At 49.8% G+C, this 19,572-nt stretch overlaps 1 protein-coding gene across 12 annotated transcripts; it reads left to right on the top strand.

Annotated features, from left to right (window-relative positions):
- The first annotated feature begins 327 nt into the window (after positions 1-327).
- On the top strand, positions 328-15,331 carry ZNF229 (zinc finger protein 229). Of its 12 annotated transcripts, none has more exons than XM_071219745.1 (9): positions 342-517; positions 1,878-1,985; positions 2,529-2,699; positions 5,551-5,638; positions 5,848-5,994; positions 6,168-6,226; positions 7,337-7,463; positions 7,725-7,817; positions 9,172-15,330. In XM_071219745.1, exons 5-9 carry the CDS (start codon positions 5,961-5,963, stop codon positions 11,334-11,336), a joined length of 2,478 nt encoding a protein of 825 aa, XP_071075846.1. In that variant the 5' UTR covers positions 342-517; positions 1,878-1,985; positions 2,529-2,699; positions 5,551-5,638; positions 5,848-5,960; the 3' UTR covers positions 11,337-15,330. The 12 variants fall into 12 exon arrangements, with proteins under 12 accessions (XP_053770590.1, XP_053770589.1, XP_071075846.1 ...); XM_071219741.1 differs by having other exon boundaries at positions 5,466-5,638; positions 5,899-5,994; XM_071219740.1 differs by having other exon boundaries at positions 5,466-5,638.
- The last annotated feature ends 4,241 nt before the right edge of the window (positions 15,332-19,572 follow it).

Genomic DNA, 19,572 nt, shown 5'->3' with positions numbered 1-19,572 from the left:
TAACCCCCCCAACAGTGTTTTATATATCCCCTGGAGATAGGATTATGTACTTGGCTGACAGTATCGTCACATTTTATATAACATGAACATATTAGTAGTGAGTGATCACTTTTTTTTTAAGAAAGCTGTAGCAGTGCCCCAAAGCTGAGCGCCCAAACATCATGTGTCTCCCGGCTTCCCTGGATACACTCGCTGCACCCGCAACCCAGCACTGGACCCTGTGGGCAGGGCTCAACGTGGACGCTTATTCACCATCTGCACCCTAAATAAGTCCGAGCGCCGAAGAGGGTTCTGGGAATTGTAGTCCGCACCCTCCCAAGGCGCCCACTTCCGCTTCGGGGGGTGCACCGCTGCTGTCATTTCCTGTGCGTTGGCGAGTGGGCTGAGGGACGCGAGTCTTCTGGGAGGTGTTCGTTCGGTAGCGGGGACAGACGCTGGATGTTTAGGACGTGGGAAGAAAGGGGCGGCGTGTGGTGGAGGCTCAGAGCTCGGCCTGGCGAAGGAAGGGTTTGAGGAGGCGAGTCACAGAGCGTCCAGGATTGGGGTTGGGGGTGGGGCTCGGGCCGGCACCATGTGGCACTCCCCCTCCCCACCCCAGGCTTCGAAGGGACAGTTCCAGACTGGCTGCTCCGGGTTTAAAACGGGGATCTTTCGGTTTGGGAAACTCCAGTTCAGACAGGCGCGGATTGAAAATACCTTGAATTTTTTCACGGTAGCCAACCTCTGGACTGGGGTTTGTTTTTAAACCTTAGTTATGTATATGCCCTGTTTTTCCTCTTAGAGATCCTTGGGATCTCTGGTTGGTTCTTGTTTTATGGCAGTGCCAGCTCTCTCCCCAAACGAGGCCTGCGCTCCTGACCTCATTGTTTAGCCTGTGGTTTTGACAAATGCCCGTTCACGCCCCTTTGCCATAATAGCTGCCTTCTCCCAGAAATGAGTTTCTTCTAAGGTTGAGGAATTTCCCAGTGTCTTTATCTACTGTATTCTCTCCCTGGCTCCTAGTACGGGTTCAGTTGGTCAGTATATCACTCAGCTTACTGTGTTTCAGGGCAGTGCTAGGTACAGGGTGGAAATGATTACTGGAACTGTTACGGTATGTGCCTAAAGTGCGTATTATATGCCAGTTACTATGCCGAGGGCATTCACTGCTGTATCTTTAGTACCCAGAGCAGCGCCTGGCATCTAGTAGTCTCTCAGAAAATACCTGAATGAGTAAATACATTTAATTTGCTCAGCAACATTGTAAGGTAGGTATTATTAGTCCCGTGTTACAGATGAAAATGCTGAGACTTAGAAAGGTTAAAAGTTAACAAATGTCACTTGGCCAGGAGATGTTATAACCAGAAGTCGGGGCCTTTGCCCTTGCCGTTCCCTCTGCGCTCATCCCAGATCTTCGCGCAGCTGATTTGTCTTCATGCAGGTCTTAGAGACCGTGGCGACAGCCTGCTTTCAGGTTGCCCCTCTGGCACTTGCCAACTGTGTTCTTTCCAAGAGAACTTCTGGCTGGTGAACAAGAAGTTACCATGTACGTTTTCTTTTCTCCATTGCCCGTTTTGTAAGCAAAGATCACTGTAGACTTGTTTACCCACCAGAATACATGCGCCATAAGACACATACCACGTCCAGTTATTTACTGCTGTATCCCCAGTGTTTGGTACTGTGGCCAAGATGTAGTTAGAGACTGAAGGTATTAAATGAATGGATGCCTGTGTTCCTAGGTTAGTGCTCATATGAATGAATAACAATAGTTTGTTGGAGATTCTCTATGTGCCACGTACTGGGCTATGCGCTTTATTCAGACAGGCATGTGTGTGTATGTGTGAGAGAAAGACTTAGTTCTTTCAACTCGGCAAGTAAGTATTCTCTTCACTGAACAGAGGGAAGAGCAGACTCATTCAGAGCTGCGTCATGTGACTGGTGTCAGGACAACTGCACAGTGGCTGAGCCAGAGTTAAACCCGCGTTTGGCAGTGCCAGGGTTGGGAGGTAAACTGCAGCTTCCAGCTCCCTGCTCCTCCTCTTGCTGTCTGACGTAGAACTTCATAATTTATGCATTTTTCTTAAAGTTCAACCCCAGATACATTATTATTGGGTTTCTCCTCCTTTTTATCCCCACATGTAATTACTCATCTAGTCCTGTTACTTTTGCTCTTATTCCTATTACTTCTATCCCTTTGTTGCCAGGTATTTCTGCATCCTCTCTATCTCCCCAGATAACGCCACACAGACGGTATCTATCTTTCTTTCTTTTTTTTATTTTTTTTAAGATTTATTTATTATTTTTAGAGAGAGGAGAAGGGACGGAGAAAGAGAAGGAAAGAATCATCAATGTGTGGTTGCTTCTCACGCACCCCCCATTGTGGGCGTGGCCTGCAACCCAGACATGTTCCCTGACTGGGAATCAAACCAGCAACCCTTCGGTTCACAGCCTGCACTCAATCCACTTAGCTACACCAGCCATGCTATATCTTTATAGTATAAGCACCTGATACATAGTTGAATTTCAGTAAATGTCTGCTGTCTTTCCAGCTAGAATGTCAGCTGCTTGAACGCAGAGTCCTTGTGTACCCTGGTGACCACCGTGGCTCGTGGTCCTTAGCATGTAATTTACTAAGTGGATGACGCGAGGCACAAAACCCGTTCTGCCCTGTCACTGGTGTCAAAAGGCCCAGGATCCAGGTGTCAGCAGGATGAGTTCAGGTTAGTCTCATTCCCCCGTTGGAATATTTAGTGAACACCTGCATTGTTTCAGGAGCAGATGAAACTCCCAGCCCTCACGGAGCTCACCTTCACATGGGCACAGAAAGACAATAGAGAGGGAAAATGGATGGTAGGTTAGATGCTGGGTCTCACGGAGGAAAATGAAGCAGGGAAGGGGTGTTGGGAGAGCTGGCAGAGGGGACTCAGGGACGATTTCACCGGAAAGATGGTGCTTGTGGAGGGACACCAGAGAAGGCCCCGAGGCGAGGCATGGCTGGTCTGTTTGCAGAACAATAAGGAGGCCAGAGGGGCCGAGCAGAATGAGAAAGAGGAAGGATGAGTAGGAATCTGAGTATTGGGAGGCCAGATAGTGAAAGGTCGTTTGCTCATTGAAAGGATTTTGGTGAAAGTTTTGGCCAGAGGAGTGACATGATTTTTTTAAAATATATTAAAAAGATCGCAGTGGCTGCTGGGTAGGGTATAGACTCTAAGGGGACAGGCATAGAAGCAGAGAGACCAGTGAGTAGACCATTGCGGTAATTCTGGCGAGAGGTGATGGTGGTGTGTTCAGTAGCAGGAAGAAGAATGGGTCCGATTCTGGCTATAATGTGAAGGTATTGGCTGATGCATGAGAGAGAAATCAGGCATCACCCCAAAATCTTTTTCCTCATTGGAAAAGAAAGAGGCACATCTGGAGTCAGTTTTGGGGCATGTTAAATTTGAGGTGCCTTTTAGACATCCCAGTGGAGATGTCCAGCCGGTGCTGAGTGAAGCCGTGAGGCGGGCTGTGTTGACCGAGGGAATGCATGCGTTTAGAGGGAACTTTGTGGACTACGTCTTGAGGCAGCCCTAACCTTTAGAGGTCAGGGGTGTGAGGAGGAGCCACCCGGAAGTTTAGCACAAACTAGAAGCCCCCCTGGAAACCCTGAAAATCAGCCATTCAGAGTAAGCGAGAGTGTCTCAGCACATGCTAGTTACAATGCGGTCCCAGAGCAGCCATATCAGCATCCCCTAAAAACTTAGAAATACAGATTCTTGGGCTTCACTGCTGAGCTGGTGAGTCAGAATCTTCGGAAGTGGGGTCCAGCAGTCTGTATTAACAATCTCTCATGATTTTTAAGCACTCCAAAGTTCCCAAGGCACAGCCCTGGAGGGTCAGGAAGTTTTTAAGATTTTATTTTTAGACAGAGGAGAAAGGGGGAGAGAAAGCGAGGGAGAGAAACATCACTGTGTGGTTGCCTCTCACGTGCCCCCTACTGGGGACCTGGCCCACAACCCAGGCATGTGCCCTGACTGGGAATCAAGCCAGCGACCCTTTGGTTCACAGGCTGGGACTCAGGCCGCTGAGCCACACCAGCCAGGACTGAAGAGCTGATCTTAAATGGCACTGGTGTGGAGGGCCTGTTACTCATTTGGCCTCTACTCTGCACTTCCTCTCTGTCCTCCAGAGAGGAAGTTAGCGTGTTGCCAGTCCCCCACACTTGCTGCAGAGAGAGCGACCCTAGTGCGGGCAGTGCCCACACGGTGCCACACAGGTCTTGTCATAGTGGGCCGTGCGGGGGTCTGGGACAGATGGTTGGAGGGAAGGTGGACACTTGGGCTCCTCAAGCAGCAGAACCCAGGGGGTGTCTTAGAGTGGACATCAAGCGCGTGCATCTGTTTGTCTGAACTTGCCCCATGGCTTGGATCAGGGGAGAACCGGCAAGGCCTGAGGGGCGCACGGTCAGTATCGCGGCGCTGCCTGCTGGCCAGCTCCAAGCTGGTGCCAAGAGTTCTGTTCGCCTCTCTGCATCACGTCCCGCTGACAGAGTTTGCTAAGAAGACTCCGTTTCCTTGACTTAGAGATTTTAACAGGCGGACAGGTGATGTGAAAGGTGGTGAACCAGCAATTTAAAGCAAGTGTTGCTGGGTCCCAGAGTGATTGAGTCAGCCTGGCGGTGTCTGGACCGAAGGGGAGAGGCTTCATTTAGAAAAGGAGAGCTTGAGATCAATGGGCGCAACGCTGCAGGTCCCTGAGGGGGGGGGCGGGATTTGCACTAGCTGAGCTGGAAATTAGCATTTCCTTCCGTTACGATTGTACAACAAACCACAGTGGTATTAGCAGAACCTGTGACTTTGTTATTCAAGTAAATCAGAGATAGTTTTATATCAGAGTTTGTGTAGATTTTTCAAAATACTGTCCACACTGATTTTTTTGAAAATTATGGTAGTTAATGGATTCTTGGTATTTAATGTGTTAATAAAGAAGCATATACTTGGTGTTTTAAGTTTTGAAGGTTGTATGTCAGTGTAATTAGCTTTTAAAATAATCCTGTTTTTTAAAATTTTTTACAGAGAGAGAGGAAGGTGTGAGGAGAGACACAGAGAGAGAGACGGAGGGAGGGAGAAAATCAATGATATGTTGTTCCTCTTAGTGATGCATTCGTTACCTGATTCTTGTGTGTGCCCTGACTGGGGATCAAACCCACAACCTTGGTGTATTGGGACAACGCTCCAACCAACTGAGCTACCTGGCCAGGGCTCCCATGTGCTTTACTTTGTGCATTTGAAACATTGTGAGTGGGAGTCCATAAGCATCACCAGGCTGCCAAAAGAGGCCCGGGTCAAAAAGGTTATAAATTTGGACTTAGATAACATTTGCTATCCTGTATCATGATTTGAAGAATCCTTTAAAGCAGGGATATGATTTTATTTTTTATTTTTTATATTTGCAGCCCCCACCGTATCGCATTATTAAAGCTTTCACACTGCGGCTTTCCTTCACAGGGCACACGCCCGCCATGTTTGTGGGGCTCCGCACCCCTCCGTGAGCTGTGTCTCACCACGACGTTCTGCCCGGCCCTCCCTGCAGGCAGTTCGTGGACTGTCCTTCACCATCTGCGGCGTCCGGCTCTGCACTGCGATCCCTTCAGAACAGAGACCGTGCGTACCGCTGCTCAGTAAGTGCCCGCGGAATAAATGGTATCCAGAGGGTGTGAACCCTACTGGAGACGCAGAAATCTGGGGCCCAGGAGAAAGAACTCAGACAAAGTCAAGTTCCCCCTTGAGCCCCCAGGTCCCTGGAGTGTGGGAACCACCGAGGCTGTAGAGAGTGGAGGTGGAGGCAGGCACTTGTGACCTCAGGTATTTATCCGACACTCCTTGTCAGAGCTTGGAGCGTCTTAAGGATGAAGAAGGCCTACATTTTCTGCTTTTCCAGCTTAGGAAGATCAGAGAATAAATAAAATTGTCGTTGCTCTTGGAAAACTGGGAGAGGAGACCATGAAGACTTTGACTTCAAGACATGAGGAAAGAGGTGAGAGTGGATGAAGGGTGTGGGGTGCGGGTGGGGATCTAAGTGGGGTGAGGAGAGAGGAAAAGTTAGGTGGACGAGGGATTGCCAGGAGCCAGTGTGTAAGGGGCAGGCGTTCCTGAGGCCCAGGCAGGCACCTTCCCCCACCCCTGTCTCACGGCTTCCTTCTCCTCCAGCTCTGTGTTCCCAGGCCTCAGCCCTTTGCCAGCACGGGGCAGAGAAGACCAAGTTTCAGGTGGGTTGAGTTTACTTTCCTCCCTGGAAATACAGCTGTAGGCATCAGGGTAAACATCTCCCTGGGAAAAGGGAAAAGGGGAAAATGATGTGTTAGGTGAATGTATTCCACTCCTCGTTGTGTTTATTCACAAAATAGCTAGTTTCAAAAGGCCTCGCCCATTCTAACCTCAGTCAGGAAGACACCTAGGTATTTTTTTAATATTTACATTACAATTTAAAAATCTAATATGAGATTCTCACTGGACTGGAGCGATTCCCACAAAAACTTGGGCCGTGATTTATTGCTAAGGCTGACACAGCATGACTTGAAACTATCGTTTGAACCGCTGCTTTAGAGGTCGCATCTGGTTGGGGAGATGGTTGCGTAAACACATTGGTGGTTACTGTCGAGTGCTGGCATGGAAACCCGTCTGTGATCCTGGCTGGGTGGCTCAGTCGGTTGGCGGGTCGTCCCGTACACCATAAGGTTATGGGTTCGATTCCCGGGGCACATGCCTAGGTTGCAGCTTTGATCCTTGGTCAGGGTGCATACGGGAGGCAACCAATCGATGTTTCTCTCCCACATTGATATTCTCCCCCACCCCAGTCCCTCCCTCCCTTTCTCTCTCCTTCTCTTTCTCAAATCAATAAACATTTCCTCGGGTGAGGATTAAAAAAAAAAGTGTCTGTGGATAAGGTGGGGGACCACGGCAGTGAAGAGCAGGATTTGCCCGAATTTGGGGGTGTGCGGGCGTGGGCATGCTAAAGCTAGGTGCTGTTGGAGCTGTTGAGTTGTCGCAGTCTCTCTGAAGGGAGAGTCGGTGATCTACACGGTAGAGCCGCCTGTAAAATGTGCAGGCCCTGTGGTTCAGCCACTGCAGTTGCAGGAAGCCGCCCCGGAAGCGCTCGCACCGAGCGGAGGATGTTCCTGTTTACTCTTGGGAGGACCACGGAAGATCATTTGTTAGAATCAAAATCACTGGCACCGAACAGTACTCACACTTGCTTTCCTGGGCAAACTGAGCACTTTCCTGCTTTTTTGTCTACTTGTCTTAATGATGCCCAGTAAGTACAGCAAACTTACTTTTCATCAAGTGAGTGTTTTTCCTGGTGGTGCTTTACATTGTAGGAGCCATTGACCTTCAAGGACGTGGCTGTGGTCTTCACCGAGGAGGAGCTGGGGCTGCTGGACCCCTCCCAGAGGAAGCTGTACCGAGACGTGATGCTGGAGAACTTCCGGAACCTGGTCTCACTGGGTGAGGGGAACCTCTGGGTCATTGAAACTTAGCTTATTGGAGTATTCTTGTTCCCCAGAGAGAGGAAGTTTTTGCTCTTCATACATAAGTTAAACCCTTTTTGTTATGGAGCTTTTATAAAGGAGTTTCATTTGACCGGTCCTGAATCTTATCCCGTCCGTCTTGCAAAGGCCAGGAGGTCAGGGGATTAGGGTGACATTTTCAGGTAATTTTTTGCACTTCAGAAACGAGCCTAAGCCTTGCATTTTCTTGTATTTTCAGGGCAGCCTTTTAAACCTAATGAGATACCCCATTTGGAACAAGGCAGGGAGACTTGGGTGACAGAGAGAGGAACTATAAGAGAATCGCATCCAGGTGAGAACCATGGAGCCTGCAGGCGTGGCCAGGCAGTGAGGCGGTGAGCTGGTTACACAGGCCCATTCTGCACCTTGGTCTTGCCTGGGGACACTGCTAGGACCGTTGTGGGGGATTGTTCTGCAGCCTCATTTCTGCTCCCCAGTCCCTGCCTTCTCGTGGTTCCTTCGTGCTGTGCAGAGAATGACATACGCACAGCGAGTGAGGGATCTCTGGACTTCCCTCCCCTGGAGAGAACCAGCCAGGCAGTGGCAGAGAGACTGTTCCAGAATATTCGGAGTCCTCTGATGGCTTTCTCACTTAACTCTAGAATCCTGCACGCCCCTGGGTATAAACAGGTTTGTGTTGCCTCAGTCCTCAAAGATAAAAATAGCTGAAGAAGAATATCAGAAAACCTGGACAAGTGTTTTAAACCACCTGTAACTATGTCATAAATATGAGCTTAATGCCCCACACCCAGTAATGGGGATACGTTGGTATTTTTGTGTCGCCATGCCTTATCAGTGTCATCTGCATTCCTGCTTCCTGTGCTCACAGGAGACACAGCTGATGCACTTTGGAGGACTTGGTGCTTAGTCCCCTTCCCAAGTGCAGCGCGCACGCTCCCAGAGTCCCGTGGGAGGCAGTGTGGTGAGAGCGCTCAGTGCGGCTGTAAAACCAGACTTCTGCGTTTGAACCCCGCTCAGCCCTTCCTCTCAGCACAGCGGGTCACTGAAGTAGTGTACTTACCCCTCTGTGCCTGGGTTTCCTCGTGTGTAAAGTGAAGGTAACAATGGTTCCCACCTCAGTGTCACTCTGAGGGGTAAAGGAGGTAATACACATACATCGTTGGCACGTAGGTGGTGTTAGATGTTACTGTAATTATTAGCAACAACAGCATTAAGTGGAGAAGAGAATTTTCTCTGTAAAAATCTGTTCAGAATTTCTTTTTCCTTGGCAACGATATGATTAAATTAAGTATGTTGCTAATAGAATCATGTTAAGGTTTAGATTCAGCCCTGGCTGGTGTGGCTCAGTGGATTGAGTGCCGGCCTGGGAACCACAAGGTCGCCAGTTGAATTCCCCATCAGGGCACATGCCTGGGTTGTGGGCCAGGTCCCCGGTTAGGGGTGTGCAAGAGGCACCCGGCGATGTTTCTCTCACACATCGATGTTTTTCTCCTCTGCCTCCCTCCCTTCCCCTCTCTAAAAATAAATAAAAGAAGAAAAAAGATTTAGCTTCAAAGCTTATTTATAGGAGCCTCTTCCTTTTTTCAGACATAAAAATAAGTGCCTTGAAATGTCATTCTTGGACCAGATCTTTCTGGACCAGTCTTGTACTCGTTCTCATATCTGAATTGTCTTTAATCCCATAGGAGACAAGAACGTAAAGGAAATGGAGTATATTCAAGAAAGAGAATTAAAGTTCCTTTCATGCAGAGAGCTCTCCTACTGGAAAATCTGGGAACAGGCGGCTGGCGAATTAACCGGGAGTCAAGACCATAGAGTAGATCTTCAAGGGAAAGAGGTCCAGTGCTCAGACGACGCCTCCCTGTGGCAGGAGTGGGAAGGGGCATCTACGCAGGGTCCACAAGTTGAAAATTCGGTGAATAGCCCTCAAGGAAATGGGCCCATCAATCTGGAAAATCAAGAGCTTCCCACTTGGAAAGCTGTGAGACCAGTCTCCATTCAAGAATCTTGGACAACAGCCTTTGTGAACGAGCCATGGAATGTTCTAGAAAGGAGTAAAAATCTCAAGGTGGAGGATATAATATGTGAATGTGAGTGGGATGGCTGTGGCTTCAGCTGTAAGTCAAGTTGTCACAGTGACCACAGCTTAGCTGAAAGAGAGAAATCCTGTAATGGCGATAAATGTAGAAAAGACTGCAGTAAACAGCCAGTACCTCATCACCCCAACCCCGGAGAGAGTGGCTCGATAAGTACTGAATGTGGAAATGGCTGTGGGGACGGTTCAAACCACCATGCTTTTCCAAGAGTCCCTTTGGAAGAGAAACCCTACACGTTTCATGAGTTTGGTCAGGATGGGAGGCAGACTGCCTGTCTTGAGGGACACGAAAGAATTCCCTCAGGAGAGAAATCCTATCAAAGTAGCAAGTACAGTCTGGGCTTCAAGCAGAACACAGGACTTCACAACCGCGCCAGGGTCCCGGCGGGAGAGATGCCCTACAGATGCGATGTGTGTGGGAAGGGGTTCGGGCAGAAGTTGGTTCTTCTGATCCATCAGTGGGGGCACACGGGGAAGGAGCCCTACAGACGCCAGGAGTGTGGGAAGGCCTTTGGTCAAAGCTCCAGCCTGCTCGTCCGCCAGAGAGGCCACAGTGGAGAGAAACTGTATAAAAGCCGTGAGCGTGGAAAGGGCTTCAGCTACAACTCGGTGCTTCAGGTCCAGCAGAGGCTGCACACCGGGGACAAGCCCTACACTCGTGGCGAGTGTGGCAAAGGATTCTGCGCCAAGTCTGCGCTGCACAAGCATCAGCACGTCCACCCGGGAGAAAAACCCCACAGCTGCGGCGACCGAGGGAAGGGGTTCAGCTGCGGCACCCACCTCAGCAGTCGTCAGAAGACACACACGGGAGCAAAACCCCTCCAGCGTGACACGGGTGATAGAGGTGTCGGTCACAACTCGTACCTTCAGGCTCTCCAGAGAGTTCACACGGGCCAGCGCCTGCATGCATGTGACGTGTGTGGGAAGAGTTTCAGTTACAGGTCGGGGCTCCTCAGGCATCAGAGGCTGCACACGGGAGAGAAGCCCTACAGATGTGAGTGTGGGAAGAGCTTCGGCCGCAGCTCCGACCTCCACGTGCACCAGAGGGTCCACACAGGAGAGAAACCCTACACGTGTGTGGAGTGTGGGAAGGGCTTCCGGCGGAATTCAGACCTTCATAGTCATCAGAAGGTCCACACGGGAGAGAGGCCCTACCTGTGTGACATGTGTGGGAAGAGCTTTATTTACAGCTTCGACCTGGTCATCCATCAGAGGGTCCACACCGGGGAGAAACCCTATAAATGCGCCGAGTGTGGCAAAGGCTTCAATCACAGCTCAGGGTTTCTCATTCACCAGAGGGTGCACACAGGTGAGAAACCTTATAAGTGTGAGGAGTGTGGGAAGGGCTTCAGATGCACCTCAAGCCTTCACAAACATCAGCAAGTCCACACGGGAAGGAAGCCCTACACGTGCGATCAGTGTGGCAAGGGGTTCAGTTACAGCTCGAATCTGCGCACCCACCAGAGACTGCACACAGGAGAGAAGCCCTACACGTGTTGCGAATGTGGAAAGGGCTTCAAGTATGGCTCAGGTCTCCTCAGTCACAGGAGAGTGCACACCGGAGAGAAACCGTATCGCTGTGACGTGTGTGGAAAAGGCTATAGTAAGAGCTCGTACCTTCAAGGTCATCAGAGGGTCCACACTGGGGAGAAGCCCTATCAGTGTGAGGAGTGTGGGAAAGGCTTCAGCTACGTCTCAGGACTGCGAAGTCATCAGAGAGTGCACTTCAGTGAGAAACCTCCTAAGGAGGGGTGAGTTGAGGTCTCTAGTTAGGGACTCAGAACTTCATCTGATGGTGAACGTGAAGAACTTGACGAAGGTGTTGCGTAGGGAGGGCTGCAGTGGAGGCCGGCAGTTTCACAGGCGGCAGCTAGTCTGCATGGGAGGGTCCAGAAGTTTGATAAATAGGGAAAGCACTTCAGTCACAAATTTAGTCTGCTGGAGTGCTGCACAGCACAGTCGTCCTTAAAGAAATGACATGGCAGTAGCTTCAGTAAAAATGGTCACTTTGAGAGTTGGTTTAGTGGGAGGTTTTGCAAATGATGGGTAGTGAGAAGGTATCGAAGGAAGAGATTATGGCCCTGGCTGGTGTGGCTCAGTTGGTTGGCGCTTTGTCCTATACACTGAAAGGCCACAGGTTTGATTCCCGGTTAGGGCGCGTGCATACCCAGGTTGCAGGTTCAGTCCCCAGTTGGAGTAAGTATGGGAGGCAACCAACTGATGTTTCTTTCTCTCTGAAAGCAATGAAGAAAAATGGTCTTGAGCCCTGGCTGATGTGGCTCGGTAGACTGAGCATCGGCCTGCAAACCGAAAGTGTGCCGGTTCAGTTCCCAGTCAGGGCACATGCCTGGGTTGCAGGCCAGGTCCCCGGTTGGGGGCGTGTAACAGGTAAACAATTTGATGTTTAGTGATCCAGGACGGCTGTAGAGGAAAGGTTCCAGTTTGACCCCATTTTGTTAATATGTTTGTATATGTTCATAGAGAGAAAAAGGTGTGAAATGTCAGTAAACAATATATGTCAATCTTACAAACACAGTAAAGCTGTTTCTAAAAAAATTAATCTGGTGGAACCCTTACGGTCAAAGGTCTGTGCTATAACCTCCGTCATTTTTTTTTGCCTGTTCTGCTGCTCGCTCAGCATGTAGTACGCACGGGGCATACAGTTGAACTGTGCGGTTGCTGAGTTAGGTACTTGCAGAGGCTGCACGCAGCCTTTTTGCCAGCTGGGAGGAGGGGAGGCGGTCTGGATGGTTGAGGGGGACGCTGGTGTTTCCCTTCTGCGTTCTGGCCTCATAGAGTGCGGTGCTGTGAGGTCCTTCTAATCTCACGACCATCTGGGGACTCGAGTTGTGGGGCATGGCCTGGGCTGGGCTCTCTCTCCTGCCTGCAGCTGCTAGACGAAGAGTCGAAGGTAGAGATGTGTTAGAGGTGAGGAAAAGGAGCCTTATAGCTAAATAAATAGTTTCAGAACTTACCTAGAGGGCAAAGCACAGTGTTGATTGCAGGAAGTGGTCGGCTTCCAGCTTCCAGACGGGGGCAGACTGAAGGGTTTTGTGGAACAGCAGCAGGAGCGGGCCTTTTGGTGAGGGTGTCGATTTTATAGCCGAGACCACAAACACAGACACCATCCCCGACCATCAAACCTTCAAGGTTTGTGGTTGAAAAGCTAAGCTCGGAATTTCCAAAGGCGGACTGCAGATGCTTGAAATTGTCTGTCTGGGCAGGACGCCCCCTGGCTCTGCAGGCGGCAGTCAGGTGTTGGCACAGTCACCTAAGCGCTTGACCAGGACGTAGAGTGTGTGCCTCCCGGATGTCTTCGGGTGGCATCTAGCTTTGAGCAGGAGGCCTCAGTTCCTCAGTGGCTGTTGGAAAGTATCCCAGTTCCTCACCCCATGAGCTTCTCCGCAGGGCTGCCTGGGGGCCTTCGTGACGTGGCAGCTGACCTCCCCGAGGATAAGCAGTCAGGGAGGAGAGAGCAAGCAGGTAGCCATGGTGCCTTTATAACCCAGCCTCTGAAGTAGCCGTCCCTGTGGGCAGAGGGAGTAGCTCTGGCTCTTGCAGGGAGGAAGATCAAAGGACTGTGGATGTATCCTCCGATCACCGCACCTCCCTGCCACGCAGGAGAGTAACAGAGAGAGAGTGGTGCTTCCAACAGTCAGTCTGTGCGTTTGTGCTAATTATCCTGTCTGCTCGAGGCTGTCCTTGCGGTCCCACTGGGTTGCCTAAAGCCTACCCGGGTGCCAGTCAGCTGCCAGGATGTCAGTGGCAGCAAGGGATACAAGACAGGTAAGGCAAGGGCGCTACCACTGCCGTGGAGCAGGTCGTGTTGGGGTAGAAGTGCGGTGCTTTTTACGCACACAGATGAGGCGGGATGTTACACTGTTGTCACTGCTGGAGTGTGGCATGGCAGAAGGGTTCATTCGAATGTAAGGGGGTCTGGAGAGTTGTAAACACACCTGTGGGGCAGAAGCAGAAATCAAACGATCGGTGATGTACGAGGAGATGATGAGCAAGTTGGCTCCGACAGGAGTGGGTTGGTAAGGGGGGTGAGTCTGGCGTAGAGTACAAAGTTCACAGGGATAGTGAGATGGTTTCCTACCACCAGGTCAATGATGTGGCCATTTTGTAAGGCAGAGTCTGAGACAAGATACCGAGGTTCAGGGTGGAGGTTCAATAGATGGAAGGTTCTCCTTGGGGTGATGCCCACTGACCAAAAGGAGTCTTAAATGGGAGGCTTAAATGTGAGGCTAGGCAGGGGCCGGGTTAGTCAGTGGTGCTGCAGTGTGTCTGGTACCTGGGCAGACCCCACTCTGCAGAAGGTTACTGGTCTGAAGTGGTGAACGAGCTGACGGCCCTACCTCAGGAACCCCCACAATCACTATGTGTCTTTGACTGTGGTCAGGAGAGGAGGGGACGGAGAAGTGACACTCCTCTCGGCAGTCCCAGCTGTATCTCATGCAGATCAAAAGACACTCGGGGCGCAGGACACGGTTCAAAACTCCTTGATTGATTGATTAACTTAAAAAAGAATTGAGATGCACAGTTTAGTAGGATCGTCTCGTTTGTGCAGAGGAATAAATACGTGTCTAGACACATCTGTTTCTGTGTGCACAGAAATGCAGAAAGTAGACTTGGGGACTTGAGAGGGGAAAGAGACGTGCTTTTCATTCTATACACACATTTGTAGCTTGGAATTTTTAACTGCGCAGTTGAAGAAAAGCATCTCGCATATAAAAAGACTCCCGTCTAAAGAAATCACTTCAGTGCTCACAAGTATACAACCCTCAGGGTTGGCACAGAGGTGTTACAAAAGCACCCGAGGTCTGTGGGGATGTTGGCATCGTCGGCTGTCAGATGAGGGAAGCACCTCAGGACTCCATCCAGCTGCTGTGTGCCAGCTTCATCGCCTGCCCAAAGCCAGGGCGTGATAGCAGTCAGATGGCTGCACAAGGGACTTGGACCTGACAGGATGTCTGGAAAACCATCTTTAACATATCATCCCAGATGCTGTCAAACATGCGGGACTCTGGGACTGGTTTCTAGAAACCTAAGTCCGGAAGATTAATGGACTCTGCGTTGGATCTAGAGTGTCTGGGTCGGGGAAACACACAGTGGTCCCAGATGGTGATGGCACTAACGTGACAGCAGTTCCCACAGGAAAATAAATTTTCTGTCCACAAAAGTGCTAGCTAATTGGGCTGCATCTGAGGGACGCTGCAGATTACATAGTAACTGGCAGTATGAACCAAGTTGTTACAGGGCAGTGCTGTCCAATGGAAATACAATGCAGAACAATATGGGAGTTTAATAAGCTGGCCTATACGAGATAATTACCAGTAACGTCCTTGTGCCAGCAAGAATGAGGAAGCAAAATGGGAAGGGATACCATTCACAACAGCAGCAACAAAAACTAAACATTTGCCCTGGCTGATGTGGCTGGGTTGGAGCGTCCTGTAAACCGAAAGGTCTCAGGTTTGATTCCCAGGAGGGTACACACCTAGTTGCGGGCTCGATCCCCAGTTGGAGAGTGTAGGAGAGGCAACCAGTCGATGTTTCCCTCTCTCATCCCTTCCCCTCTTTCTAAAATAAATGAACGTGTCCTCAGGCGAGAAGAAGAAAAAAGTCCTGACCAACAATTTTTGTCTGTCTCGTTCATTGCAATACTATATCACATCTTTAATGCTTAGAATGGTACATGGCATATACTAGGTGCTCAGAAAGTAAATACAGTGTAGCAATTAACACAATGAACACAATTCCTGTCTTTGTGGAGCTAAAATCCTACCATTATTGTTCCCAAAGAGTTCAGCTGCCTGTTGCCGCAAAACGGCAAACTCATGAGGCAGGTGCCGGTGCAAAAGGAACGGTTTATTCAGGTGCGCAAACCTGGCAGAATGGCAGGCTCCGGTCTCAAAGACCATCTCCCTGCTAAACTAAAGGCTGCAGTTCTTACAGGGATAGGGAGCAGAGGGCTTGCTTTCCCCTGATACAATTACCTTCCTAGCTTTTGGCCACCTGGGGCCCTATCCCTATTTCTAGCTTTCTTCCTGCTCAGTGTAAGTACCTCCTCCTGCTGGCCATCTTGGCCAATGGGCAGAGACTCACCTGCTGCACCAACTGACTTACGGTAACGGTACAAGGTGGTAAGCTTTAACCAAAATATGTAAATTATATAGTATTTTAGAAGGTGAAAAGTACCAGGGGAGGAAGGTGAGTGAGAGAGAAAGAGGGATTGTCATCATCTATTTTTTGGTGCTTTCCTCCAGGCCAGAAGTGTGGGTCTCTAGCGAAACTCTCGATTTTCTTGGCCCGTAAAGCCACCAAAAAGAGATCTTTTCTTTGATAGAAATCTTAAAGTGCAAAAAAGGTGTTAAGTCCCAACAAGGGAGACTTATCGAAGAGAACGTGGAACTTCCCGTGTTTCCTGATGCGTTGAAATAAGAATTTTATGAGGCCTACATAGATTCATGCTGTTCCTGATTCAAGACAAGTCACTGCTTGTCAATTCTTCCTGCTTCTCCAGAGAAGCGGAAGCTTTGCTGGGCTGTAAGTCAGTTGTCAAGTGTGAAAGCGATTCCAAAGTCCCGTTTAAAAAAATCCCTGTCAATGAAGTATTTAAGTAAATTCTAATTTAGAAGTTGCGTGTTTATGTAATGTTCTGTCTACAGAATAAGAATCTAAAAGGATTGTCACAAAAATAAATGCTCATTTCCAGGTGGTAAGATAGTGAGTATTCCCACGGTGTTTGCTTTAATTGTTAACATTCACTATTTTATCGCCATTGCGATTGTCGTTCTAGATAAGTGGATAGAGTCCGGAGGGCCCCAGGTGCACCGCTCACCTGCTGGCGGGGCTGCGCGGGGCTGCGGCGCAGGGGCTTCTGGGAGTGGTAGTTCACAGGCTTCATTGCGCATGCGCTTTAGTCCCGGGCGCGCGCTGAGAGCCCCGGTTCCCACCGCACCGAGGAAAGTCGGCTCTGGACTGCGCGCCCCTTCAGAGGCGCGGCGGGGGTTGTGGTGGGGGGTGTGCGGCTCTGAGTCGGCCCTCTCGGCTGCAGCGGGAGGAGCGGGAAGCAGGCACTGGTGACCGATGATCGGGCCGCCTCGGCGGGGCGGGGTGGTGAGGGCTCCGCCGCGTCTTTCCTGGGGTGGGAAAGGTCGGGTTCGGTTTGGGGGCAACTCCAAGTTTCGGGGTGATCGACTCAGGTAGTGCGTCTGCAGATTTCGGGCTTGGCTGTGCATCGCCGGGGCGAGGGTTGGTGTCCGTCTTGGGACGTGAATCTCTGGAGCCAAGCGGGCGCAGGGGGCGTCGGCTCAGGTTTGGGGAACAATGGTGGGGGCCCTGCGTCCCTTCTTGGGCACCGAGATTAGCTCAGGCAGTTCACCTCAGAGCTTTGGGGGACGGCTTGGGCTCTGCATTGCTGGGTTTGGCGGGGGCCGAATCTCGGAGTCTTAGATGCTGAGCGCTGTCTGGGTTTTGACAGCTGGGTTGAGTCTAGCGGGGCACTCGTCTTCAGGGGGGAGGTCCTGGCCTCCGGACAGAGGGGAACAGCCCAGACTGTACCTCCCCGCTCTCTAGTAATAAATCGGGAGTATGCCTCTCAATACAGTTTGAAAAGAAGAGCCCCAAACGATTAACCCCATCCTCACCTTGTACACTATGAGCCAGGAAATGCAGACTTCCGGGATTCTAAGACACATGGCAAATCGTAAATTGTTAAATAGCAGGCAACAAATTGGAAATTTAAACACCGGCTCTACACTTGTTAAAAATTAAAGAATATTAATTATTTTAGGCTTAATGTTAGCATTTTAAACATTATTTCAGATCTTTTAAAGCTACATGATGAAGTATTTATGGATGAAATAGTGTGATATCAAGGATTTGCTTCAAAATGATATGTGAAGACATGAGAAGGGGTAGAGGTATATGTGAAATAAGAGTGATCACGTGCTGCTAATTGTTTAAGCCGTGTGATTGGTACATGGGGGGGTTCCTTATACTATTTTGTGTACCTCTGTATGTTCGACATTTTCATAATATTTTTGAAGCTAACAAACTAGAGGTACCTGAGTAGAGAAAGGTTGGATCCACTCTTAGCTGCACGTATTGTGCGGGGGCCAGACCTTGGGAGTCCCCGCTCCACCTAGGTCCCTATGCCCGGGAGTCACTGTGACTCAAATGCAGTCAGAGCTCCAGGCCTGATAATAACATTCTGTGGTTTTCCTCCTTAAGGAAATTGATTCATAGGTACTTTATGAATGGGATACTTTCCCCCTGTTTCTGTAAATATAGGTGTTTTTTTTTTTTTTAATCTTAAACCTGGTGTGTTCAAAACGGAGCCCCTGATCCTCTTCTACAACACTTGCCTCTCGTGTGGTCTTCTCCGTCTCCTCGAGAGGCAACTCCATCCTCGTAGTCACTGAGGCCAACGCCCCCACTCCTTCCTTCCGTGCCCACTCCACAGGCTGTATGGTTGGTGTAAATGCAGAACCCAGCCCCTTCTCACTACCGCCACCTCTACCGCCCTGATCCAACGCACCATCGTCCCTTACTGCGGTCATGTGATAACTTCCTGACTGGTCTGTTTACTCCCCCCTGCCGCTGTCAGTCCATTCTCAACAGCAGCCAGAGTAGTACTGCTGATACCTAAATTAGATCATGTCACTCCCATTGTTACAGAACAGGCGGGGGGTGGTTCATGATAAATTATTACAGAAAGGATCCCCTCTTTCTGTCTCTGGAGGTTCCCCCCCCCACACACACACCTACTAGGTTTGAAATGCCCGCCAGAGGAAAGACGTCTCTCAATGCCAGAGACTGGTGAAAAGGAAAGAAATTATTTATTTAAAAGTTACACACACTTAGAGTAATGACTTAATGTCTTCATTAAGATACTGAAGTCCTTTAGAATACCCACAGATGCACAGTCCTTCCCTCTCCCTCTGCCCAGCCTGGGGTACCGTATATCAGGAAAAGAAGTAGAAGTCCGTGATTCAGGCTCCTGGCACCTTCAGCTGTGTGGCTGCTGCAATCTCCAGTTAATCCAAAGCCATGTGGCACCTTCTCATGGCCCACCAGCAAGAGTCCTTTCCCACCTTTTCTTTCTGGCAAGGTCTCTCCTGCTGCCTAAGCCGCCTGGCAACAACAAGGAGCACTCCAAAACCACATGGTCCTACTTCCTCTCCTCCAAAACCACAAGGTCTTCTCTATTCACTTCGCCAAAGCTGCATGGTCCTCTCTCCTCTCTTTCAGAACCACGTGGTCCTCTCTATGGCTGCCGCACCTAGGTTTAAATCCCAGTGCCCATCTTCCTCTGCAGCCCCATTTCTGACTCTTCCTACAATCAGTTACACCTGCCAGCATCCCCGTATTCTTCCAGCTCTACTGGGCTGCCATAGTAAGTCTGGGCAGGTGTGGCCCCATGGCTTGGAGCCAATCTTCTCCAAGCTCTCAAGCAGGCCCTGTAACCAGGGGGAGTTGCTTCCCAGTTACATCTTGGGTGGAATTCGCTCCCATCCCCCTGGCTCAAAGCAGGGCCACAGCTATTTAACACATCCATGAAACCAGTTAAAGGTTATAGACATGTTAAATGACCGTGCCAGGGGTTAGCTACAAAGCTGTTGCTACCCAAAACAGCTCTGAATGGCCCTGTTCCATGTGTCCCCTCCCCCAGCTCAGGCTTGTGGGGGTGAGGACATCCTATATATATTTTTCTAACATTTCCTGGACACCTTGCGTTCTGGACCCCATTACAAATCCCTTCTTGGGGCCTTCCTCTTGGCTGCACCCTGTTTCACCATTAATGAGAGTAACGGCCAGAATCCTTTCAATCAGTGATTTTCAACCTTTTCCATCTCACGGCACACACATAATCACTAAAATTCTGCAGCACACCAAAAATATATATATTTTTTGCCGATCTGACAAAAATAGATATAATTTTGATTCATGCACACCAAACAGCTATTGTTCTGTTGGCTGTTGGCTT

This window comes from Desmodus rotundus, chromosome 12 (genome assembly GCF_022682495.2).
Source record: "Desmodus rotundus isolate HL8 chromosome 12, HLdesRot8A.1, whole genome shotgun sequence".
NCBI classification, from domain to species: Eukaryota; Metazoa; Chordata; class Mammalia; order Chiroptera; family Phyllostomidae; genus Desmodus; species Desmodus rotundus.
Note: the sequence above shows the minus strand (reverse complement) of the source record. Positions and strands in the feature narration are given on the sequence as shown.

Excerpts from the sequence above, each read along its gene's own strand:
- ZNF229 (XM_053914615.2), top strand. The coding sequence starts at position 5,961 with ATGAAGACTTTGACTTCAAGACATGAGGAAAGAG. Across the intron at positions 6,227-7,336 it reads CAGAGAAGACCAAGTTTCAG|GAGCCATTGACCTTCAAGGA; the intron begins GTGGGTTGAGTT and ends TTTACATTGTAG. Across the intron at positions 7,464-7,724 it reads CCGGAACCTGGTCTCACTGG|GGCAGCCTTTTAAACCTAAT; the intron begins GTGAGGGGAACC and ends TTGTATTTTCAG.